This window comes from Pungitius pungitius, chromosome 6 (assembly GCF_949316345.1).
Source record: "Pungitius pungitius chromosome 6, fPunPun2.1, whole genome shotgun sequence".
Lineage (NCBI taxonomy): Eukaryota > Metazoa > Chordata > Actinopteri > Perciformes > Gasterosteidae > Pungitius > Pungitius pungitius.
In genome coordinates, this window is record NC_084905.1 from 21,576,245 (window position 1) to 21,603,533 (window position 27,289).

Genomic DNA, 27,289 nt, shown 5'->3' on the forward strand with positions numbered 1-27,289 from the left:
TTGACAGAGACTAACGAGGCCGATGAACAGAACAAAGGAAAAAAACTCTATTAGTGTAAATATATTCAGGCGCGTGAACTCATCCCGACGCCGATAACCTCTGGAATTAGTTTGCTGTTTGTCTAGTTTACAAATCTAATTGAAAGGGACGGACGCCTGAGAGACAGGAATTACCCCGGCAGCGATGTGTAATTGAAACGCCAGCAGCCCTGATGAAGCTGTTTGTCTCACCTCAATCGGTTATTGTTTCTCCATCATCATCATCATCATTATTTGGAGTGAAATTCAGGTCGCCACATGGACAAACATGCTGCTCAGTTCCCTTTCTGCCAGAAGGCTCACTGAGCTCCTGGGGTTAGATTATTCATTAGGTCTTAGTTAGGGACGTCTTCACAGGGGGACGATTACATAACGACTATTTTGTGCAAATGAAGCTGCTGTGTGAGACTGTTTCTGTTTATGCTTCCTTCTTGTTCTGCATTCGGTGTCAGAAAATCAGCAACAGCTGAAGACCATGAAGGCTACGCGAAATACGAATGAGGAACACGTTGGACTTTAATGGTGTTTCCTCTGTACCGCAATCAGGACTTGCTGTTTTTGACTTGAGACTTGTTGTCCTTGACTTGAGACTTGTTGATCTTGACTTGAGACTTGTTGATCTTGACTTGAGACTTGTTGATCTTGACTTGAGACTTGTTGATCTTGACTTGAGACTTGTTGATCTTGACTTCAGACTTGTTGTTCCTGACTTGAGACTTGTTGATCTTGACTTGAGACTTGTTGATCTTGACTTGAGACTTGTTGATCTTGACTTGAGACTTGTTGATCTTGACTTGAGACTTGTTGATCTTGACTTGAGACTTGTTGATCTTGACTTGAGACTTGCTGTTCTTGACCTGAGACTTGTTGTTCCTGACTTGAGACTTGTTGATCTTGACTTCAGACTTGTTGTTCCTGACTTGAGACTTGTATCCTTGACTTGAGACTTATTGATCTTGACTTGAGACTTGCTGTTCTTGACCTGAGACTTGTTGTTCCTGACTTGAGACTTGTTGATCTTGACTTCAGACTTGTTGTTCCTGACTTGAGACTTGTATCCTTGACTTGAGACTTATTGATCTTGACTTGAGACTTGCTGTTCTTGACCTGAGACTTGTTGTTCCTGACTTGAGACCTGTTGATCTTGACTTGAGACTTGTTGTTCTTGACCAAACTGCTGAATCAAACGTTGATGTAAAGGCATCCAAATCAAATCTTGGGATTAAATGCACTGAACACCTGCTTCTTCTGAGACTCTGAGCTTCTTGTAAATTCTAAACGCTGCATTCAGGCCCCGTTGGGTCTTCCAGGATCAAACATTTGTACTCTTCAAATATTGAAGAGACTCTATGGAAGTAAATCTGTGCCATCGGGGGTTGAAATAAAAAGTTGATTGAATTTCTAGCACTGAATATTTATGCATTGAAATTATGTACCTGAATGTTTTTCAACATTAAAACACCGCAAAAAAATTCAACCTAAAAAAAAAAAATGTTGAAATATTCGAAATGGAGGCTACAATATTCAACCGCAAAAAATTCAACCTTGGCACACCAATATGCGGAGGCTACAATATTCAACCCAAATAAATTCAACCTTGGCACACCAACATCCGGGACACTAAGGAAGAGCAATCGATTCTAGATTCAAGATCAGTAGCGTGCGTCAAGCTAAAGGAGCGAGCACCCAAAACACCTTCGGCTTTGGATTGTAAACATGTCCAATAATAACGGGGCTTTAACTCTTCTTCATGTCATCAGTGTGGTTTGTGTCTGTAAGATTCCGTAATAGACAGCTGACATTTGTACATTAACAGACTGTGTTGGACATGAACTAAGCGGAAGTTAAACGAGAGCGTACAGCCGCTCACAATACGCCTCTTCTTCTAGTTTTGAATTCATTTAATAATGCTGAGATAACGCTGTATCGTAGTGGGGGGGGGCAGCGGCTTTAACGGAGCGCGCAGACGCATAAACCCGACAGGACATGCAGGAATAACCGCAGTAGCGTCGGTGGAAGGATCCTTTTTCACAGCGGCACAAGCCGATCTCAGTTGGGTATTAAGCGACATTCAAAGTCCACGTAACGTTAAATGAGTCTTCATGGCCATGGGTAAACTTTATTGAGGATCTGGCACAACACAGCGACCTGCAAGTAGCGCAGAGTCTTACATAAAGGGATGTACTTCTTAATGCGAGGCTTTAGAATTTATCTCAAAGGGATCCTGTATTTGCTCGTAAAGTCTGAAACGAGAACCCATTTTTCAGTGACGGTGTTACGTGCCTACTGGTTTTTGAACTACTGGTTTGGCTACGGGTGCGTGTTTGTTTTCCCCCGGTGTTACGTGCCTACTGGTTTTTGAACCTACTGGTTTGGCTACGGGTGCGTGTTTGTTTCCCCCCGGCAGGCAGGTGTTGTCTGCCTCCGTCACTTGAGTCGTCACACATTTGCAAACATATTGTTCTGAAAATGTTCAAAAATGCATCCCATATCCATTGCAGCGATTACGATTGTATAAGTGAGCACTACGTCACTGCCACGTATGAAGAAATACATAAAAGAACATTTATTAAAAGTCCGCCACAACCGGGATTCGAACCGTGTCGCGCAAAATAACGTAGTGCCACAGAGCGGCTGTGCTACCCACTAGGCCAACCGAGCTTAAGGGATTTCAGTTGATTTGTATATTTTAATAGAGTTGTATATCGTCAGTGGCAAGCAAACGTTTTGGTTCAGGGTGAACATTATATGTTCTTTTATGTATTTCTTCATACGTTGCCACACTGATGGCATGAAGAAGAGTTAAAGTCCCGTTATTATTGGACATGGATACAATCCGAAGCCGAAGGTGTTTTGGGTGCTCGCTCCTTTAGCTTGACGCACGCTACTGATCTTGAATCTAGAATCGATTGCTCCTCCTTAGTGTCCCGGATGTTGGTGTGCCAAGGTTGAATTTATTTGGGTTGAATATTGTAGCCTCCGCATATTGGTGTGCCAAGGTTGAATTTTTTGCGGTTGAATATTGTAGCCTCCATTTCGAATATTTCAACATTTTTTTTTTTTAGGTTGAATTTTTTTGCGGTGTTTTAATGTTGAAAAACATTCAGGTACATAATTTCAATGCATAAATATTCAGTGCTAGAAATTCAATCAACTTTTTATTTCAACCCCCGATGGCACAGATTTACTTCCATAAGACTCATCTCGTACATCTCCTCCTCCCGGCTCATTCGTTGCCTCCGTACAGACGCGTAATCGCTCTTTACCTCCCGTCGGACCGATCCCTTCTGCTATTAAATTCAAATTGGATTTCATTTCTAAGCTCCTATTAATTCAGAGGAGTCACGTCTGTTGATGGAGGGTCCAGTGCAGCAGTGGGTTTCCTCCTCCTCCTCCTCTTCCTCTTCCTCCTCCTCCTCCTTCACATCCTTCATTGCTTTGTGGCCGGCGGCGGGATCGCAGAGCGCAGCGAGCGGCTCTAATAACGCTAATTAGTCAGCGGACCTGTTTTGGGGAGGCTTTTCAAATAAAACACGAGGACGCCGCTCTGTTATTCAACAGCGTCTAATGAGATGGAACCAAATGTGTTTTTTATGTTAATGGCTAAGGTTGAGAAAAGTGTGATTTCAGCTCTTTCTGCCTGACGGCAAGGACGGAGTCACAGACCGCTGGATGGGAAACGTGCTCCGAGAGAAAGTAGTTTGGTTTGTACCCGGCCTGCTTTGCTTTGTGTCAGGGTCTGACCTTCTTTCCCATATTTGTGCTCATGAGGAGCGATGGTCCAGTGGGGATTACTGATGGATGTGGAGACTGAAAGGGTCCTGATGATCATGATTAGGGAGAAGAAGAAGAGGTTTGGTTAGAATTTAAATAAACAGGAATGGAATGTGGCTAGAAATACCTTTACAGAAGTTAGTGTAGACCTTTAATGGATCATAACTCATAGACTTTGCATGTCTTTCTGTCACATCACGTGCTCTTCATCCTCAGCCCAGTCACCGTTGGACCTGTCATTGTTTTTCAAGCTCTTTTCACAGCATCCTCAACACCAAAAGCCTTTCCAGGCCCCGCCTTCGCATCTCGTTGAGCCTTTTGTAAACCGCGTAGGATCGTTCCATCGACCGATCGGCCGACGCCTCTTTGTCTCCGCTCCAGGGTTGGAGAAGGTGGGCCAGGACTCCACCTACGAGCAGGAGGGGAAGGTCCAGTTTGTGATGGACGCCGTGTACGCCATGGCCCACGCCCTGCACCACATGCACCGCGATCTGTGCGCCGGATCCCCGGGGCTCTGCCCCCGCATGGCCAACATCGACGGCAAGGAGCTGCTGGCGCACGTCCGCGCCGTCGGCTTCAACGGTAGGAGCCGCCCCGTTACTCACCCCCACCTCAAGGGTCTCACCCCACGGAGCACATTGCTACTTCGGGTTTCTACTCCAACATATTTAAACATTGTTTATTTATTCATTTCTTTTACAGAAATTCAACTGTTGCGTGTTGAAATTTTACCTGATGTCACAGAATAGGAGCATTGAGAACTGCATAGAAATAGACGATCCTTCATTTAGGCTGTGTTTGTAGCAGACATCTTCTGGTCCGATCGACACTCTCTGAAGGACCAAAGCCTCCCTGTGTGAATACAACTCATGCATTCTGTATGAAGAAGCTGTTTCAATCCCCAGATATTCGCTGAATTGAGAACACTGAGCCGTTGGCACTAACAGCCGGTCCGTTCCACTTGAGAAGGAGCCATTTGGTTTGCTGTGAGTTGGATTCGTCGCCGCCCCCACAGCCGACACCTCCAACAAGTTCTCTGCGTCTCGACACTTTTCTGGCAAATATTTGTCCTTGAGTTTCTCCATTGAGGGGGGGTAGATGAGGAGAGGGGGGGAGGACAAGAGAGCGGAAGAGAAAATACTTTATTTGTTCCCACTCTCGACTTGTCCCATTTTTTATTAATTTCCAGATTCATAAATGGATATAAAAAGGACAATTGATGGTTTATGTTCTTGAATCAAGGCCGTCCAAAGGTTTCAAAAAGCTGTGATGGAGCCCGTTTTCCCGCTTTGGCACGTGAGCAGTGGCGTTGAGCGCCAAGGGCGTCGTTCCTTTCACAACGCGCACAATTCCTCTCATTTAAAGTGATGAAGAAAAAAAAACTGGTGTGAGTTTTCATTTTTTTCAAGGTGAGAGTTTTATTTAATGTTCTCAGAGACCATTTAATCATACAAACATGTGCACATAATACAACCCACGACTCTCTCAAAAAAGAATTTTTTTTGTTAGGTTCAAAAATGTTTGGTAAAAAATATTAGTTGAAAAAGTGTTTTGAAAAATGAAGTCAAAATATATTTCATGGAAAAAAAAGATAAATATTGTATGTTGAAAAATATTTTTGAAAAAGTCGAAATGTGGAAAGAAAAGTCAAAAAAAATTTAGTGGGAAAATTAAAAAATATATATTAAGTCAAAAAAGTGTGTGAAATGGAAACGTATAATTTCAGTGGCTGATGGAGGTCTCAAGGATTCATCTCTGTGACGGAGGGTCCACAGGAGGAGGAAGAGGTTGTAAATGTGTGCACGATTACAGTCGGGGGGGAGGACAGGAAACCCGTCAGGGAGGTTAGTCAGTCATCTCCCATTTTGAAGCCCAGAGGAGGAATCTTATCAAGTAAGAATCCAGGAAAATAAAGCAGATTCTGGACGCGTGTGTGTGTGTGTGTGTGCCTGTTCTTGTGTCTATGCGAGGACCACGAGGCACTGTGTGGTCTCTTCACTTCAAGTTGTCTTTTACGTGTTCTGGAGACAGAACGTGATGCTGTCAGCAGCTGTAATCCATCACTTTGACACAACCAATGCAGCGTGAATGTTCAAAGTACCATCTCTGTTGCTTGGTAACACTTGTTGAAAAATAAATGGAAATCAGTGGCTGATGCAGAAATGGAAACAAAAAACTAAGTATGTGATTTTTAGTGCATGTTGCACCTGGTGAAGATGTCCCCAACCTGCTCGTCCTCGTCAGTGACTTGTTTTTTGTCTTTTTGCATCACATCCTTCAGACGGGGGGGAGGGGGGGGTCCTGTTCACTCATCATCATAATCATCATCACTCGAACATCATATCCAGGTTGCAGCTTCTGCAGCAGCTCACGTGCACCGCGGCCCAATCAATGCTCAGCAGCAAGTGGCGCATGTGGTTTGTGCCTGATCGAGCCTATTAACCCCCCCCTCGTCCCCCCACCCCCCCCCCCCCCCACACACACACACACACATGCGTCACGCTGCTTCTGGGCCTTCCTCCTGCATGAATCTGGGCACAGCATGCTCGGTTGAACCTTCACATACATCAAACGCTGACATGAATCAAACTCAGGCCGCTTCTCTGTCTCTTCCCATGCTTCACTTCTCTGGGCGCGGGGGCGGCAGGGTTACCCATAATTCCATGCAGCGGAATCCAGGACAAGGCGACGGCGGCGAGCCCGGGGGCTAATCGCCAACTCATCCGCGCTCCCCACGTGCTTATTTTTAGAGGAGCGTCGAGGCGCTCGTGTTGGAGATGGCTGCTAAAGCCGCCCCATCGTTGGCTCCGCTTTAACAGGAGCGATGGGGGGGGGGGGAGATTCCCCCATGATTCATTTGGACAGCGGATGCTTACTAAGAGGCGATAAGAGCTTGTTGTTGCTGTTTTTAACGGGAGGCAGCGTGACTGACCCCGTGGAGCTGCAGGAGGAGGAAACCTTTACAGTCAGATCGGAGGGAGGGGGGGGGGGCAGTTACTGTAGGTGAGTGAAGTGATGAATATGCAAAGAGCTTCTCTCCCACCAGGACTTCACTTCAAATATGCAGCTTTTTCATGAGCTGCTGAACAAAGCAGAAAGAGAACCTCCAGGTTAAAGGAGTAGCTCCCTTTCCTTCTGCTCTGTGAAGGGAGCTGCTTGGACCAAGCTGTGAATTAGTCTCAAACCAAAGATCAGCCCCGAAAAATTCCCTTTTCACAGCATATATGTTGCTGTAATTTATATATATGCACAGAAGCCATTGATGTATCAATAAAATCACCAAAGCATCCCCACGTCTGCTTGCCCTTTGTGCTGAAACATGACTCCAGGTTATTAGTTGTCACCGGATCAGAGCCCACCTACTGTGTTGGAACATAGAATCCTGCCATAGGAGCTTTTCTTCAGAATTAAAATATTTCTTCATTTAAGTGAGCTATCTGAAAGGACTTCTGCACAAGAAAACATTGCAGCGTTGAATCGAAAGTGATGAAAACTCCTCTTGAATCCGAGGAGCGCAGGAAGCCGGAGGCATGCAGAGGTAGCAGCAGAGTGAGTTCTATCACGCGGGTGAATGGACAGGCCTCCTGATCGATGCAGAGGACCAGCTCCATGGAACCCGCAGGAAGAGGAGCTGCTGTCGGATCCATTCGGGTCGAAGCGGGAGGATTAATGGAGCCGCACGTCTCCTTCTTCACCGACTCGATGACGGACTGCAGCTGTGACGGAGCACGTTTCCACAGTGTGGGAAACAAAGTTCTCAGTCAGTCAGAACTTCACCCAACTACTTGAGGGAGGACCTGTGGTTCTGTGTTACCGTAGTCGTGGTGATGGAGGGACGCTGGAGACGCCGCGTGGAGCTGACCCAGCAGCCTGGTTGGTCCGTCCCGCTCAACTCGTATCCACGTGGTGAACAAGAAGCGCGGGAAACTCGAGGCTTGAGGAGGCGGCCTTTAAATGTCTGACTTTAAAGGCTTTTGATTCCTGTTTACGCTCCAGAGCGGTTTGTTCTGTGTCACCTCACAGTTCTCATGTTTGGAAGTGATGTCGTTTGCTATCAGCTCAGATCCTGGAGTGAAGTGAAGGGGAGGGAAGTGGGGGGTGGAGAGGACGAGGTGGAGGATGGGGTGGGGGGTTTCTCCATCCTGAGGCGAGTTTTGGTGACTCATCGCGACAGTGATTCGATGTGTGACGCTTTTCTTCATGTTAAAGAAGGAAAATCAGGGCAGCGTGGAATCAAACCGGCGCCCCCTCACTTCATTATGAATCTGTTTCCTTCTAGTTGTTGTTGTTTGGCTCTTTAGCTCCGATCTGCTTCTCTTCCTCTCGGCTTCCAAACTAATCCGCTTCCAGTCCGAGACTCCGTTGTCCCCAGTGAGCAATTCTGCCGGAGAGCCATGCGATGACAGTGTGAAACAAGTGGAAACATGAAGCAAAAGGCCTGATGTACAAATCGTATCTTGTGATCCAAAGGCTCGTCCTGCTGGATGACTCTTTAAAGCAGACTGAAGCTAAAGGGAAGACATGCTTTATGCTAATTCTAAAATGTTTGAATATTCCTGCGTCATAGGTGGCGTAAACGTTCCACCCATGGTGGAAAGCCCATGAGTCCATCAGTATTCAGGCTTGATGATCTTTGTCCTCGTCTTCTCACTGAGACGCTGTAAAAAATGGCCGTGAGCTCCGGGACAACCCCCACCTCCAGGAACTTTACAACCGTGTGGTTTCTCTGAGAACATGGACCATAAAGGGGTTTATGAACAGTTTCCAGGACAGAAGCTCACCATCCGAATGGCAAAAAAAGCAATTGCTGTAGAAATCTCAAATGTCAAAAGTCATTAGAAACCAAATCACAGCGTAGATTTTTTGACAGTCTTCCCAAAGGTCTTTGTGTCTTCATGTGGTCATTTGGAAAGATTGTGTCTTTTTATACATCTTCATCAATTCTCTTTATCTGTGAAAATGGCATTGACCCAAAAACGCTGCAACCGATAATGAGACGTGCAGAGAATGAGAGGCTGTGTTCTACATCCATAGCGACGCTCTAAGCCGGATTGACTCCTCGTTATTGATGACTTGGTCCACGCTGCTGACCTGCATCTCATCAATCTCCTCGTGGTTGCCCGTCCCTCTCTAAAAATCATCTTCTATAAGTGTTAACAAGCGCCCTAAATGCTTAAACTATGCAGATACATTCAGTATCAACACTGTCACTTGCATCCATTTGTTTCATCTTATCCATCAAAAAAAGTTCATCTGTTCAACACAATTCCCTCAAATACAATTTGCACAATATAAATGCAAGAGATTATTTTTTGTAGGTTTTCAGTGTATTTCTCAGTACTAATATTTTAGGGCTCTTATTTAAGAGCCCTAAAATAACCATCTCAGCTCTGGTGATTTTCTGGAATTAAGCACATCTCTGTAGCTTCAATTTGAATATGATTAAACACAAAAAAGTTTGTGTCGGACGAAAATAAAATTCCCATCTACATTTTTATAAAACGTCAATTTCAGTGAGGCTCATTATTTTCACCTTGAATGAAATAGAAAATATGTGAATTAATTTATTACTTTTATGAATAATGCAAAACAGGAGACATGTCGAAAGCAACGCTGCAAAAGGTTACTGAATGTGAATGGTGTGTTGGTGCCCCTGTGATATTTGTACTCAGCCAGAAGGTGACGCGCAGACTTCTGAACCTTTTAGTGCAAATTACCAAAATAGTTCACTTGACAAAGATCCCATCTCGTCGGCAGTTACAGCGACATTAGAACCGCATTCTGAGACTTGTTAATAACTGTCCCACATTTTAAAGCGTGTCTCTGTTTCAGGACGCGATGACAGCTGTGCCATGAAAAATGAATCAATTAAGCTCCTCCACACGTAATTCAATCAAATCAATCGGTCTCAGCTGGTTTTAAATGAACTCAATAAACATCTCAGGTATCTTAAGAACGCTTGAAATAAGAATGCAATTGATATTTTCCTCATTAATTCAGTATTGGAGAACATCTTCCTGGTCTCATTTCGTGAAGCAGACCTTGAGACACGGAGATTTTTAAAACCTCAATCCATTCTTCATTTACTCCAACCGTGTCCGAATCTTTTATTTAACACAACATGTTTACTTTTCATATTTTGGCCATTGCTCGTCAATCTACACATTCAACCAAAAGTATCACATAAAATCTATGGGAAATAATGTGAAGACAAGCTGTAAACAGCTCAGATTATTATTATCATGATGAGCATGAGGCAGTTTTCACACCACTACTCGGATGATTAAAACATGAACAATGTGCAAGCGAGATCAGCGAGAGACGACGGGAGGTTGTGAGCTTGGCAGGAAGGATTCAGACAATATTGTGACGAGACGTTCAAACTGTGAAATGATGAATCAATCCTGCAAAGTAGCAGCTGACTGCTTCAAAGACAAAGCCCAGCGGCCTGGCGTCAGAAGGTGCCGAACTGGAAGCAGCATTCACAGCTTTCTCAGGTTTAATTTAGGATGCTGTGACGGTTTCACAGCTTCTCTCTCTGGAATCTCCACCACAGATCTGTTCTATGGTCTTCTCCTAATTGGGATCTTTGATCATATTTAACAATCTTCGAGAGATCAAAAATAGTTCTCAGCGTATCTTTGAAACAGATGGTATCAACTCAAAATAACTTTTGAGACATAACGCAGTTAAATATTGTCCCTGTGAAGTTTGTCCACCACATCTGAGCCGGGATTCCGCTCCGGACTTTTGTTTCTACAGGAAGTGCAGGGACTCCGGTCACCTTCAACGAGAACGGCGATGCTCCCGGGCGCTACGACATCTTCCAGTACCAGATCAACAACCGGTCGACTGCAGGGTACAAGGTCATCGGACACTGGACCAATCAGCTGCACCTGGAGGTAAGATCAGCGACTTATCGTGTGCAAATCGGTTATTGGAGTAATGATGGTGGACATTTATGGTTGTTTGTTAACTCAAACTCAGATCCATTGTCCATTCGACAAAACAATCTCAACCCAACCAAGGTTTCGAGCTGAAAGTGGACTTTCAGCATAGAGAGACTTTTATTAACTTCATTCATGCAATATTTCCACATCATGAATCCACATTCTGTCCATGTGACGGTCCGTTATCGGTTCCATGTGGACCCCCAGTCTGTCCACTGTATAATTACCAGCGTTTCAATCCACCTCCATGATTTAAAATGGTAGTCCTCATGTTTAACCATTTGCTTCACCAAGCTTCAGCGTGTATGCCGTTCCAACCTGGAGATGGATATACCTTGATTTAGGAAGGTGGTTCATCCAGGCGGCAAAAGCTGCATTCTCCATACTGAGCACCAGGGGGCGACTGTGTTTGCTGGGCTTATCCGTGAGATACGGTAAATGTTGACCTGGTTCCTCCAGATGGAGAGCCTGCAGTGGACCACCGGCGACGCCTCGCTGCCGGCCTCGGTGTGCAGCATGCCCTGCCGGACCGGCGAGAGGAAGAAGGTGGTGAAGGGCGTCCCGTGCTGCTGGCACTGCGAGCGCTGCGAGGGGTATCACTTCCAGGCCAGCGAGTTCACCTGCGAGCTCTGCCCCTACGAGAAGAAACCCGACCACAACCGCACCAGCTGCCAGGCCATCCCCATCATCAAGCTGGAGTGGCACTCGCCGTGGGCGCTGCTGCCCGTCTTCATCTCCGTCCTGGGCATCATGGCCACCACCTTCGTCATCGCCACCTTTGTGCGCTACAACGACACCCCCATTGTCCGCGCCTCCGGCCGGGAGATGAGCTACGTGCTGCTGACGGGCATCTTCCTGTGTTACATCATCACCTTCCCCATGATAGCCGCGCCCGACGTGGCGGTCTGCTCCTTCCGGCGAATATTCTTGGGCCTGGGCATGTGCTTCAGCAACGCCGCGCTGCTCACCAAGACCAACCGCATCCACCGCATCTTCGAGCAGGGCAAGAAGGCGGTGACGGCACCACGCTTCATTTCGCCAGCCTCGCAGCTGGCCATCACTTTCTCGCTCATCTCGGTCCAGCTGCTGGGCGTCCTGGTTTGGTTCGCCGCCGACCCGCCGCACACCTTCGTGGACTACGGCGAGCAGCGCACGCAGGACCCCGGCAACGCCCGCGGCGTCCTCAAGTGCGACATCTCCGACCTGTCGCTCATCTGCTCGCTGGGATACAGCATCCTCTTGATGGTCACATGCACTGTTTATGCCATCAAGACGCGCGGCGTGCCAGAGACCTTCAACGAGGCCAAACCCATCGGATTTACTATGTACACCACCTGCATCATCTGGCTCGCCTTCATCCCCATCTTCTTCGGCACGGCGCAGTCGGCAGAGCGGGTGAGTCTTCCTCTCAGGAAAGCAAAATGTGATTGTTTTTATCCCAATGTGTTTTTTTATTACAAGTATGTGACGAGCGATTGATCCTGATATGGTGAAATAACAAAGAATGCTCTGGCGAATCCTTTTTATTTAAGAAGACCAAAGCCGCTCCTCTTTGTCTCAAGGGAACCGTGGATTTAGAAGTGTTTCTGGCAGAGTTCAACGTTATTATTGGTTCTAGGAGTTGGTCCAAGACTTGAGCTGACTCATTTCAAGACTATCGCACATTAAAAAGGTCTCGAATGTGATGGCTGAAAGCTGCGTCCTTCTGTTAAAAGTAACATTTGTAGCACAGATTAGGTATGTTTCACGTTTAGGACGATGTACTGCAAACAATACGAGTAGATAGAGCGTAAACTAACAGAAATCCAAGCGCTTGTCACTCACCTTTATTGCTAACGCTAAGCTGAAGCAGGCGTCGATTGGGCTCCATTGGGACTGACTGAACGTCTCTGATCACCAAACTAATAGAAGCAGAATTAAATTTAGCACATTTTTTGTTTTGGGGTTGAGTTTGCTTGTAAGCAAGATGCCAGATGGAGGGTTCTGCTCATTATCGTGTCTGCGGGGAGATCTGCAGGTAGAAGGTAGAGAGAGACTTTGTTTCTTGCAGGTACGGTTCGGTCACTAATGATTTGTTGTTGTAGACATTAACCAGGAACACGGCGACACACGTGGCCCTAATCACAGCCGATGTTCAGCTCCATCACGTTGAGCCTCACCTCAAGCACTCTGGACTGGTCTTCAAGGTCCACTCAAAGGAACGGAAGTCATCACAAACATGATATTATGAAAACAAAAGGCTGAAATATCTTGCGAGTTCCCCTGTTTTTTTGCAAATGCTCACTGTAAATTATTCACAGGATTTTCACAAGATGTGAATATTTCACAATAAATTAGTTCATAGCTGTCATTTGACCACAATCCACCGCCAATACGTCACGGACGGGATGTTTGGGCACCTGTAGGACTTATTTCTCACCCTAAAACGATCCCTTTGACCATGTGATCTGGTGGGGGGGGGCAAAGCACACTCCTGTCAACCTCAAACTGCCTCATATGTGGATGTGTCCCCTGGAAGAAGTGTGTGTCTTGTCTTGTCAGCTCACGCTGCCTCGTGTCCGCTCACGCAGTGACGCTACGGAGAAACCACACGACGGACTCTGATTGGGGGCGAAGGAAGGCGCGATCTGACCCCGTGTCCCTGTCTCCTGCCAACATGCCACTGCAGTCCCACGAGGCCTCTGAGCCAGTTTCAATCTGTGATATTAAAACGTAAAAAGCAGGTGTGCATTAAAAGCCCCTAAACGCTATAGGAGACTTTTATTTGGGAACAACTGAGTCACCAAAGGCTCCACGGTTCCTCTGACGAGACGAGACCTCCAAATGTCCCACAGCGGTTTCAGGTTTAACTCGGGTTATTTTTACTTAAATAAATGCCTGATGCCGCAGAATCAGACTGAATGTTCAGACGCGCTCGCACAGAGATTCCATCAGCGCACCCCCCCCCGGCCAAGTGGGCAGATAGCAGATAGCTTATAGCACTCAGAGCACTTCTCTTCTTCTGCACGACTTCTCCGCTTTCTGCTCAAAGGAAACCCTCTTTTTTCCTGCACTCCCGGTTTGTTGGAGACACACCTGGGGCCTTCTCATTCATTATTCACGTCTCGTGTTCAACCTGCTGCAGAGGCTACGAGGACGGGTTCCTCCAACCAGAACACGGTGGGGGCGAGAGAAAACTGCGGCTCCAGCAAACGTTTTAGGTGGAAATCAGTCGGTTTACGTCTGAGTCGATTTGTTTGGTGAAATCAATGAAACGGAAGCTGCTCTGTTGCTTTGATACGAGATAATTTTTAAAAAGAAGAACGAATCGGAAAAGCTTGAAAACCAGAGGAAAAGAAGCTGCTGAAAGTTTTTGACCTAGTCAAGTACTCAATGCAGAATCTCTTGTGACCCATTTGAGAAGGAGGAACAAAACATCCAAATAGCTCAACTAATAGTTTCACACATTCTTGAATATATATTTTAGCTTCCTTTGAGATGAAGTGAGACACTGCGTACTGAAGTCTGATGAGCTTCATGAAGTAGTTCTGTGTCTGGCTGATAATTCGCTCCTTTGAAAGCGGTTCCAAACGTCTCTGGTGATTTATTTATTAACATTTTTTACTCTCCTGTCAGCATCCGTCTCTCAGATTTTCCTAGAGTTTCTTCATTCCTGAAAATGTAACAGATGTCAATTTTGAGGCCCAATTATAAAAAGAGAAATGGAACAAAGGTTTAACGGATGATTGATGTTGAGTCGAGTTCCTCTTTCCTTTGCACTAGAAACAGATTTAGTGATTTTCTTTCCTTTTTCATTAGAATGGATGAAATAATTCACCTAAGATTTCACTTTTTTTATCTTTTGCTCCAGAATTATGGAAAAGAGCAATAAGTGATGCAAGTAAACATTCAACATCTTAAAAAGCTTGGATCTAATTTGGCTTTTCCCATCACCGCCGTCCTGAGTGGTGACTTAATAAATGCGTGTTGATGCTCATTTGTACACGCGTGACCGCGGGGCCGTGGAGGTATCATCACGCACTGTCGGACCGTCACCACGTTATTCATCAAGCTGAGAGAGGAACAAATGAAATACTCATCAACGCACTGAATGCCGAGCGGCTTTCTCTTGTTCATTTGTTATTTATGCCACAGTTCACTACAAAAGGGTCTCCTCATTTAGGAGTATCTAAAATATGAAAGATAAGATTCACCAAACTTGGCCTCCAACGTGTAGCTGCAAACCTGAAGCAATACTTCTTGATCTTTGTTCTCCTTGTTTCTGCCCCAAAAAGTCTATTTTTCACACACACGGGGGGGGGGTTCATGCCGTGATGCAGCGACAGAAGGTGTCGTACGCGGCGATGTTGTGTCTCTCTATCAGAAATTGAATAAATTAAAGTTGATCCAACATAAAGGCCGGACCCCCAACAGCCCCCCCTTCTGAGACTCGTAAGCGCGGTGATACTGCGACTGATCTTTTAAGGTCAGCCGGTGGATCTGCAGCAGGGGGGGGGGGCCCTCGCTGACATTTACATCGGCAGCAGTTGGCCGCGTGCCGGACCCAGCTGGGGCCGACACGGAGGAGCCACAGAATCACTAAGAAGCTCTTCACAGGGCGGAGGAGACGCGTCTGCACACACCAAACAGATACGCTCCACCTTTAGAAACCACACAGACGACGAGTAATGTTCACGTTGATTGCAGTTTGAAAGTGTACTTGTTTCTCCTCTGATGCAGCTGTTGCGAGCAGTTTCCACCTGCCTGTTTGTGCTAAGCTAGGCTAACCGCTAGGCTTGGTGCTGGGCCGGTTTCTGTTTGGAAACATTGAACCCAAATGTTGGACTGCTCGTCTACGGGGGACAACACAGCTGAGCTTAGCACGTTAGCATGCTAAGGGACCTGCGTGTCGCATTGGAAAGCGCTGGCCGGAGGAGCTGAAATGAAGCCGATCCGTTCTGAGGGGACGCCCAGATGTTGGGAATAGATTCCATGGCAGTCCATCCGATGGTGGTGAACGTATTTCTGCCTAAACAACAAGTTTCAACCTCCAGGGTTCAGTGGAAGAAGGGGGAGGCTTAGCGAAGGAGCGAGACCTGTTTTAATAATATTTGCTTGCTTTAGAGTCTCAATACCAGCTGTTATTACCCAGCATCCTCTGCTCCCGTTTAGGCGGGTTCTCATCTATTGTTGAGAGGGGGAAAGGTCGCTCCGGGCCAAATGGAGGGGAGATGTTCCTGGTTTACAGCAGAGAGAGAGAGAGATGAATCTCAAAAGACAGAAACTCCTACGCTGTAAACACGGCAGGGAATACGAATCAAAAACGCCTCGTGTTTACTATTATTATTTATTCACTACCAGGGTTGTGAGTTGAATTCCTGCTTTGGCTTTGTAGAATAAATCATTTGAACTCAATAACAGCAGTTTGCTTGGAAGTAGTCTTTTAAAAGACACATTTATTCACTTTTTACACGCAGTTATTAATCAATGTGTCATAAAAACATAAAAAGATTAAACTACCCGAGGCTTGATGCAGTGTATGTTAGAGATGAGACATGCACAACTTGCATTTATATGTGAGAGCATACATAGTCAAAGTGTTGGCATTAGAAGCATGATGATGATGATCAAGTGGTTCTCATATACCGCAGCACCTCCGGCTTGCTCATGCGTCACAGCTTTAAGTGGCAATAGACCGGTTTCATTGCCTTAACTTATCATTGTGAAGTTGATGTTAGCTGCAGAGTGTAAAGGGTGCAGAAGGATGACACCTGAGGGAACAATCACCTGAGGAAGAGTGAGTCACAGAGGAAGTCCGTAAGCCATGGCGACACCAGAAGAAAATAACCCTTTATCTGGGTAGCTTTCCTCCTCTGAACGTTGCTTCATTGCGTCATGCGTTAAAGCTGCAATCTGTGTAGTGACTAGCAGGGGGCGACTCCTCTGCTCCCATAGACGTCTATGGGGAAATGACTCTACTTCTGTGTAGTGACCAGCAGGGGGCGACTCCTCTGCTCCCATAGACGTCTATGAGGAAATGACTCTATTCTGTGCAGTGACCAGCAGGGGGCGACTCCTCTGCTCCCATAGACGTCTATGAGGAAATGACTCTATTCTGTGCAGTGACCAGCAGGGGGCGACTCCTCTGCTCCCATAGACGTCTATGAGCAAATGACTCTACTTCCCTGTAGTGACCAGCAGGGGGCGACTCCTCTGCTCCCATAGACGTCTATGAGGAAATTAGTCTACTTCTGTGTAGTGACCAGCAGGGGGCGACTCCTCTGCTCCCATAGACGTCTATGAGGAAATGACTCTACTTCTGTGTAGTGACCAGCAGGGGGCGACTCCTCTGCTCCCATAGACGTCTATGAAGAAATGACTCTACTTCTGTGTAGTGACCAGCAGGGGGCGACTCCTCTGCTCCCATAGACGTCTATGAAGAAATGACTCTACTTCTGTGCAGTGACCAGCAGGGGGCGACTCCTCTGCTCCCATAGACGTGTATGGTGGGGCCAGAAGCAGCCGGGGAGGGACATGTGACTCTGTGGCCCCCCCTCTGACCCACCCCCCCACAACTCTTGTGACCTTTGCACTGCCGGTGCCGTTTGGTGTTGTGACAACAGCTTGTGGGGGGCACATAATTGATTTCAGCGCTAACTCTCTCAGGCCCACAAACGAGTTCATGCTCATAACAAATGATCAGCGCTAGAATCGCTGTTGGGCTCTTGCGGGGGGGGGGGGGGGTTATGAGGGAAGGGCAACTCGCCATCTGTTGCCTGACGTTTAGTTTCCCCTCCTCTCCGCCCCGCTGGTTGAGCAGAGCCCAGCTGACGGTTCCCCGCTGGCAGTTTCACACGGGGGCCGACTTTCTTCCGTGAGGCGGTTGCCGAGGCGACGCGCGTGGTTCTCTAAGCAGTTTGAGAGAGATGCTGCCTGGTTGAACTCTGCACGTGTGTGTTTGTGTGTTTGTGCGTCGGGCCAAACACCTTTTAACTATAACATTATGATGAAGTACAGCCTCTCGTATAAAAACATTTATATTTATATAATTTACGTAACTAAATTCAACATAACCAAAGCAGAAGTTTAATTTCAGTAAAAGTATTACCATAGTTCTCTCTTAAAGGGAAAGCGTGTAAGATTTCGAACCCTCTGTTGGCAGTAATGGAATCTATTATTCATTTATTAGAATTGAATCCCCTGAAGTACAAGTACCTCAGAATGGGCTGTAAGTGCAGCACTTGAGTAAAAGTACATGGTAAATGTACATAGTGTACAAGGATGAGACAACAACACACAGATCAATGGTCCCATGGCTCATGAACGCAGCACTGAGCCTAATGATGCGTTCAGGGTCATCTGTCAAGCTGAGATGTGGCTGATGTTGTTGTTGTTGTATAAAGAGAGTCATTATGAGGAGTTAATGATGGTCCAGCTGCTCACATGATGGAGCTCCACCAGTTAAAGAGCTCCCAGTTAACGCAGTGGGAGGAGCTGAAACCAGCGTCCACCTCGAGAGAGCTTTTGATGCCGAATCATTTAGTTACCATCTGTCTTTTTTATATATATATTATATTATGTTTCACATTAAAGGTCTCAGAATTGCTCAAAGGACTTAATCTGACTTCCAAACTGTCATGTGACAACTGGTCATGTGACAAAGTGTCTGGTCAGCCTGAAACACGAGTCTGTCTGTTTCAATAGAAGCACGGATTTCCTGCTGAGTTAATGTGGTGAAAACATTTATTCAAGAACTGTTCTGTTTATACTACCGTGTCGAAAATATAATACTTTAATTATACTATACTACAGATTTTAAATACACTTTATTTTGCTTCTATGAGTATATGTTGAGGATAATTTACTTCTTAAGGGATGGTATATTCATACTTAATGTTCATTTTGAGCAAAGGATGAGCGTGGAATTGATTTGAGGGAATCGTTACGGAAACGAGACAAAGTCCTTTTCATGTATTATAGAGTGTTTCAGGGGAGCAGAAGGGAGCTTTCATCCTTATCTCTTGTCCTTCATTAGCATTTATTCATTGAGGAGCACGTTGTAGTAAACAACGTGACACCTTAAGACGTCTGTATGTCAGAGCTCAGATTGAAGTGTTCCGGGAGGCGAATGATGATTAAACAGCTTCAATCAGCAAGTGAAGGAAACTTCCTCCCTGAGGAACAGGTTCTGCTTACATTTAGTAAATCTTCTCCTCCCTCAGATAGCATTTGTAACAACAATTTGTCAATATGTTGAAATTTGAAATTATTTATTTCTGTCACGGCAGGGTAGGCAGAGGCAGGAAGGAGGACCCAGATGAGGAGTTTGAACGAACGAAAACGGACTTTAAAAGTCAAAAGTTCAAAATCAAAATTCCAAAAGGCCGGGGGGAAGAAAAACACAGACGAGATGGGGACTAGGAACTAATAAGACGCGAGGTTAAGCACCTGACCTGACATGACATGACCTGACGATTACAGACTACATGCTAAGCAGACTACAATGACACAACAAGGGACAAAAGACTGGGGAGGTGCAGGTGATTGGACACAGGTGGAAACAATCATAGACACTGCAGACCATCACAGGGGAAGACAAGACAAGGCAGGAAGTGAAGTTACCCAGGAACACAGGAGACATGAGACTACAAAATAAAACAGGACATGAACCCAAACCGTGACAGTGCAAAGATGAGATAGTTTTGTCTTGCTGACGGTCTTTGTCTCTGTCTCCTCCTCAGATGTACGTCCAGACGGCCACGCTGACCGTCTGCCTCAGCCTCAGCGCCTCCGTCTCTCTGGGCATGCTCTACATGCCGAAGGTCTACGTCATCATCTTCCACCCCGAGCAGAACGTCCCCAAACGGAAGCGCAGCTTCAAGGCCATCGTCACCGCTGCCACCATGACCAGCAAGCTGTCGCACCTGGCGGCCGAGCGGCCCAACGGCGAGGTGAAGACGGAGCTGTGCGAGGGCGTGGAGGCCAGCGGTGAGTGGGTGGGAGGGGCTCCTCAAAGGGGCGGAACCCTGAGGCCAATTACCGAATGCTCGCCGTGACCTCAGGGCCCCAGATCCCCTCAGAGCGCCTGTTTCGGTTTCGGTCCAGGAGGCGTTTGCGATCAGGCCGCAGGTAACCAGAAAGTTCCTAGTGGGATGTGTTAGTCGGGGGCTGTGGGCAGAAGCCTGCAGAATCAGCCGTGTTGAGGTGTCAGAGGCCCTCTAATGAGGATTTAACAGGAAGTTGACTGGAAGTTTGTTTACACATCACCTGAGACCAGATCTGATGAAACGGTTTACAGCCCGGGAGCAACACTTCAAAGCTGCTTTTTTTTGGGTCCATCAGCACAAAAGTGTGAGACGTGGGATTGTTTACTCATCAGCGATGTGCTGACTGAACTGATCTGCCTAATCTAGCAAGCTGCAGCTCAGCCTCACATGAGAGATTAACCTCTTTCTTCCTGCACCTTCAGAGGAAGTCAAGGAGGACGAGTCAAACGACACGAGACAAAAACACTGGTGAGGCTCATTTGGTCCCGCTGGATAGATGCAGTGGGAAAACTCCCAGAAGATACACCAAACTCTTTCCAATGATTGTCGCATTGTCATCCTCCAAACCCTTAGTCGGTGATGTGATGTTTGTTCATATCGTGGCTGAAACGAACACCTGCCCCCTTCAGGGGAAGATGGAGTTCAACCAAAGGTTGATATCCGAGTCGAGGTTTGGGCATCGGATCAGGACGTCTCACTATAGCCTCCATCCAGAGGCTGAGAAGGCCTGAGGTAGACCCACAGCTAATTGGAGGGATTATGTACATCTGGTGTACGGTCTTTTGCTTGGGAGGGACATCTGGAATACCCAGATAAGTGGAAGAGAAGGGATGGACGGATCGCTTTAAAGGTGTCTTCTTCAACAACATGTATTTTAAAAGTTGTTGAAATAATTTTAACATGAAAAAGGGAGAAAAAGAATGAAAAATGTTGCAGATCTGCTAAAGAACTGAAGACGATTTCTCTGAACCGTACGAGTTGGTTTTGTTGCCTAAACCTTTGTGAAAATAGCAAGTTTAATCCCAATTCTGACATCTAAGTGATTAAACGCAAGTAGAGAGTGTGGAGGAAACAGCTTGCCTCTTATGACTATTTGAGGAGCTGCAGATCAGTGTTGTTTGTGAAAGTAAGGCGTCACTTTTCCTTTTCTGTCCCCAGTGCCGCCAACGAAAACCACCTACGTCAGCTACACCAACCACGCCATGTGAAGAAACCCCGCCAAGGCGTCCGGGGGACATTCAAAGGATGTCGCCCCGAGGTGCTGCGAACAATCTGAAGGATCCGAGCCAACCGACGCCGCTTTCATGTCTACGGGCAGAAGGGAAGAACGAAGTTACACAGCCGAAAAAATCCACGAGTCCGCGAGAAAGCAGGAGAACGAGAACCTGAAGGGTGCAACGAACTAAAAAAATCCATTACGTCCAGATAAGATAAACGAAAAATATCATTTTGGGCACCAACCTTATTTGTTGTTGTTCTAATTGTGCGTTTAAAAAACAGAAAAAGTGAGAAAAAAAACTCGTGGTCGTGAAAATCTCTCTGAATCTTGTGTGATGTCGTCCGTCCGCCGACCTGCATCACGAGGCGCTACCGGACGCTAGCTGTTGGTGTGAAATGGATTTCATGGTTGGATTGAAGCATGCCCGTCTTTTGATACAAATGATCTATTTATAATAAAGGAATGTTTCTCAAGTCGCCGCCACGTCTCGGTCTGTTTGACAACCAAAGAGAAAATGCACATTCCTGTTGCTGTTAGGCGCTGGCTGTTTGGGGGGGGGGGGCGGTCTCCTTGGTTCTTGATATACATTCATTACCTGCTAATAAACTGTAAGACATGAATCATCTTGTAATGACGTGTTGTAGGTGAAGCCCCCGAGCGGTATTTAAAGTTAATGAAATCCGCTCCACCTTTATCAGCTGCATCATTAAAGCGTGTTGGACCTTTGGGGCATTCTGCATAGTAACGACTCCTTCTTACTCAAGAGTGCTAGTTCACTCGTTCAGATGAAGAGTAGCCGGACGACGAGATGCAGAAGTAAGAGTTGCTCGCGAAGGACTTCAAGGTCTCCGCTTGTGGAGTGAAACACAAACCGCGTCCACACTGTGTGAAACCCCCTCACTGCATGCTCTCCAGAAGGAGGATCAATACGCGCTGCGGAACAGGAGAGAGGGCGGATCAATGCGAGATGCCACAGAGAACTCCCCATGCATGTAATGAATATATCTGCACCTCCTGGGGGAGGAGGAGGAGGAGGAGGAGGAGGACAGGTACAGTCTCACTGAAATAAAAGCAGGAGATGAAACGGCTTCCTCTGGATTCCTCTTCTGGTTGTGTTCTTTTCTGTTTGAAGCTTTAACTTGTGTCGCGGTGACAGTTTGTGTTTTCCATCCTCAGTCCGTGTACATGATTCTGTCGACCTGTTTAATGAGGTATAAAGGCTTAAAATAACCAAACTACTCATCTACTCATTTTATTACTTTGCTGACGCCATGGCGAGGTGGACCTGATGCGTTAGCGACCCCCGAAGCGTCAAAATGACCACGCAACAACACCTCTGCTGAGGAGACGCTGTGGGAGGAGCCAGAGCAGTCGCCCCCTGGTGGTTGTTCGTGGGAGCACAGGTTAAAGACGTTCTACAGCTTCAAGGGAACGTCCACCTTCTGTTTAGCGCTTTTTAAAGATTGAACATTCTTTCACCTCTAACTTCCTGTCTGGAAGCCGATCTGTTTCACTCCTGCAGGCGTCAGATAACGAACAAACCACAGCGGCCCCGTCGGGTTCGAGCTGTTTTTTTAGGGTAAAAAAAAAGGAGGAAATAGGCAGAGAAGGCCTGAGAAGCGTCCAGTGGCAACACGGAGAGGGAAGTGACAGACGGGTCCGAGTCTGTTCCCACAGGGGGAGGAATCATCCGAGCCGGCTGGCAGGAGACGCCGCTCGTATTTGTGGAGCGAGTGCCAGGAAGTAATCAGCTCGGCGGCGCACGCTGCCAAAACAATCAACAAACGGAAAATTTAATTCGGCTCGCTGCGGCGTCCAAAAATACGAATTTGAATAAAAAGGACACCAACGTTACTGATCTGAAGAGGCAGCAAACCAGAGGAACACTTCCAACCCAGTTCTATTTGCTTCATCACCTCATGGTGTCGATGTATTTTAAAAGCGCAGTTCAGTAAAACTGAAATAAAGACCACTATTTTGCTCAAATATTACTAAACACAGCAGTAAACACAGCCTTTTTGGGATCGTAGCCCAATGAACACACTGATATTTGCAAAGCGAGTGCACATTCAGATTCCTGTTGACAAGAAGAGAACTCCTTGAAGTATTTTGCATGTTAATCATTTAAATAAAGGGATTAAAAAAGGTCCCTAATACTTAAATCTGTTCCTCTCACAAATAAGAAATATCTGCATGTGTGAACGCTGTGTTCTTCAGTGGAAACACGGACTACTTCTGCAAAGTCCATGCAGACGGACTGTGGAATATTTCAGAACCAACTAACAGAAACCTCAAAAGCGTTTTATTTAGCTGATGGGTGCCCAGCATGCGCTGCCGCCTCCCTCTGAATGCATCACGCAGACATTCATCCGCCGGTCAGACAGCACACCTGTGGGCGCCGACACACTTCACCGAGTCCCTCCTACTCCCCGCTGTCCCCATTTACATTTGCTGCTCTGCTCGGGGCGACCAGGCCGACTGGAAGTGTTCCTTCTGGAGAAAAACCACAACACTGGTGAGGCGGAAAGCCGATCAGCACAGGTCCACATCCTCAGGGTTGAGAGCTGACTGTCTGTCTTTCACCTAATTATGTATATAACCACCTAGAATATACAGATTATACACCTTAAAGTGCAAATATCAAACACACAGTGATGTCTACCTTCATCTGTAAAAATAAACCTGTCACATTAAGCATCCATTTTTCTATGATTGCTTTTATATATTCATATCTTTACGTCAAATATTAGTAGTTGCTTCTGCTCATGTCTGCTCCTTTATCTCAAATTCTGTCAAAGAAGAGTCAAATGCGTGACCTGTGTGTGTACAAATGAATAATTACAAAATCTCGCTAGAGAAGCTAGCTAGTGCTAACAAAGCTAGCTAGTGCTAACGGTGCCATCTCGCTCATCTCCACCTTTAAATATGGTCTTCAAAATCCACGCTGAAGACAGACAAGAAGACAAGAGGTCACTGAGGTGACGTTGTGGTTATCTTAATCAGAGGTTATCTTAATCAGAGACGGACGTGGCGTGGCGAGCTCCGGTTCAGGTCAACGAGCGGCGGCATCTCTGGTATCCTACTCTTCCTCTTCATGGAAACGAAGATCTGAAGATCTAATGTCACAGGTCTCACTGAACCCACAAGTCCAACCACGTAAAGAATAACCACATCGTGGAGAGATGTCAGGGGAACGAACATTTGCGATTGTTGGTCTTGTTACAGCGAAGCAAACCAACGCAGAACCTTCAGGGGGAGCGATCCCTCTCCCAGAATGCAACAGACATGGAAACGGATGAATTAGAGATTCCAGAGCGCCGACTGGTTTCTCGCCCGTTTTGGCTGCCGATCATCACATCTGCAGACAGATGGCAAGGATGATGAATAAATACATGAAGATCTCAAACTACACCCACAGCTGTTAGACGTGGGCTCGGGGGTCCGTGTGAATAAACACGTCCCCTCGGAGCGGCGCCGCAATGAAGAAGAAAGGCCGCGTTTCCATTCGCCACCAAAGTTAACAGTAAATAAAGCAGGGGCTACGTGACAGGACGACTGGTGGATCGTTAATTTCAGAGCATCCAGGATGGGTCATCTGCGCCTGCAGGAGCCCCCAGGACGAGGAGGAGGGGGGGGGGGGCATCACTAATTATAGCCTGTGCCCTGGAGGGCGATGATGAAGAGGAGGCTGCTGGAGGCACACAGTGTGTTTGTGTGTGTGTCGGGATGATTGTGCATCTGTGTGTTCAACACCTGTGTTTATTTTTAGTTGCACTTTATTTGAGGCGTGAGGCAGACGCGACTCAAAGTCCCAACGCATGTCACTCCATGCGCACTCATAAAGGAAGTGGAAGTATCCTTAAAGCTGCATCCTCACTAGTGACCAGCAGGGGGCGGCTCCTCTGCTCCCATAGACGTCTATGAGGAAATGACTCTACTTCTGTGTAGTGACCAGCAGGGGGCGACTCCTCTGCTCCCATAGACGTCTATGAGGAAATGACTCTACTTCTGTGTAGTGACCAGCAGGGGGCGACTCCTCTGCTCCCATAGACGTCTATGAGGAAATGACTCTACTTCTGTGTAGTGACCAGCAGGGGGCGACTCCTCTGCTCCCATAGACGTCTATGAGGAAATGACTCTACTTCTGTGTAGTGACCAGCAGGGGGCGACTCCTCTGCTTCCATAGACGTCTATGAGGAAATGACTCTACTTCTGTGTAGTGACCAGCAGGGGGCGACTCCTCTGCTCCCATAGACGTCTATGAGGAAATGACTCTACTTCTCTCTTGATTTCAATGCAGCATGAATTTCACACTGATTGACAGGTCTCTACAGAGTCTCAACTTCCCTCCTCTCCAATCAAAATACAATTAATCATTACTGGCTGCAAGAAAACACCAAGATGGCTGATGTGAAATGGGAGACGTCGTCATGACTACTTCCACTTCTCCGTTCTGGTGGTTTCTGCTTCCTGCAGCTCTGCTGCACCGGGACTTAAAGCCGGTCCATTAACCTAACAGACTCCTCGGGGAACCTTCTGATGTGTTTCTGTCCAACATTAAAGGCCCGTCTGCTCAGTCCACCGCCTGCTGACTAACGCATGACGCTTCATCGGAAAATAAAAACATCTGTCATTGTGCGGTTTAAAAATAGTCCACGCAGACGCCTTTGAGATGCAAACAACTGATGTCACATTCATCTGGTTTACATGTTAATGTGACCACAGTGGATGACCAGATCATCTGAATATGAATACACTCGATCTGTCAAACCCACAGAATAACGTTACTGTATCGAAGAATTAGACGTAATGGAAAGCAAAATGACTTTTATGGAAGAAAGCAGAGGTTTCATTTGGGGAAGCTGATCACAATAAACCATTTCAGCAAAGAGTTTTCTTTCCTTTTTTAGGACTTTAAGGGAGGACACGCAGTTTCATCACAGGTTAGAAATGTTGTGAAAATGAAGACTCAGCTCTTTGGATTCGGAGTTAAAAGGTGTCTGTGGTCAGGAGTGGTTGGATGCCTTTAATGAATCACCTGTAATATCAGTGTTTTATTCACAAGCTGTGTTTCCCTGATGAGGGTTTGATAATAGCTGGAACAGTTATTATTGTTACTAAGACATAAATGAATGAAGTTCCATCCCGTCCTGCTGCTTTGTCCTGGAGGTCCTGGTCTTTCTTCTTTATGTTCGTCCTGCCTCATACGTGGTTTTGTCTCAGGTGCCGTGAGAGGCGCTGCCTCCTTTCTGATTGGTTGTTGCGGCCTGTGGACGAAGCACACAGATGTGCTGCCTGACGATGACGAAAACCCCCCCCCCCCCTCCACACCCGTCCCCCCCCCTGAGCATCAGACAAATCCAGAGGAACATAAAAAGCGCGTGAATGCAGAATATATGAGCTGTGCATTTGTTCGACCTCCTGTGAAGCGTGTCACAGACCACCTGGGACCCGACCCACCTGCAGCCAATTAAAACGCACACACACACTGCAGATGAAGCTTCTGGCGGGGGGGTCGGGGCCCTCCGGCTGTCAGCCTCCGATGAGACGGCCGCTCGGCTCCTGCGAAAAGAAAAAGAAGAACGAGGCGGGTTGATTTCTAACGTTAAATACGAAGCGACGAGGACGCACGCTGTGTTTCATCTGCAGTCTGCAAACCTTCTGGGTCTCAATGTTCTCCTTCAGGGGTTCAGATCTACTCAGGGTCTCTCCTGGGGTCGACTCAGGAGGACAGGTGAGCAGGTGTCACAGCAGGCCGGCCAATAAGAGGTGGACGCAACTCGTGGGACTGTTGAGACGTCTCTTACCTCCACCAAATCAATATGGGACAAATGGCCCATTTCCCAAATATAAATAAATATATATATATATATATAGCGTGTATATGTATAGCGTGCGGAGCCGCTATGAATTCTGGGAGTCGGACTCACTCTAGAAGCGTTTCTTTGGTGTCTGATGCCCTCGCGTCTTATTCCTCCTCTTCCTCCTCCTCTTCCTCCTCCTGCTCCTCAGATTGATTAATTAAAACACTGTAAACTCTGGGGCTAATTGGCCCCGGGGCCCCAGCGGCCGCAGGGGGGGGGGGGATGCTGAGTCATGAGAAAACACCTACAGACTGTCAGAGAGGCAATTAAGCTGATGGTGCAGGAGGAGATGCAGACAGGAGGAAGATGGAACCTGCTGGAGTCATCTTCATCACATCTGTGTGAGGAAGAACTAATACCACCAAAGTACTGGTTCTGGTTTACAAATGTTACGTACGTGAAAGTATTGAAAGGAAA

General features: G+C 46.7%; 1 protein-coding gene across 1 annotated transcript in view; it reads left to right on the forward strand.

Moving 5' to 3' along the window:
* Positions 1-21,486, forward strand: part of grm8b (glutamate receptor, metabotropic 8b) — a 51,827-nt gene extending 30,341 nt beyond the window's left edge. The window contains exons 7-11 of the mRNA XM_037450697.2: positions 4,195-4,395; positions 10,576-10,715; positions 11,223-12,158; positions 19,484-19,730; positions 20,948-21,486. Coding sequence (XP_037306594.2) covers positions 4,195-4,395; positions 10,576-10,715; positions 11,223-12,158; positions 19,484-19,730; positions 20,948-20,997 — 1,574 coding nt within the window. The 3' untranslated portion in view covers positions 20,998-21,486. The remainder of the gene's footprint in view (positions 1-4,194; positions 4,396-10,575; positions 10,716-11,222; positions 12,159-19,483; positions 19,731-20,947) is intronic.
* Positions 21,487-27,289: the final 5,803 nt, after the last annotated feature.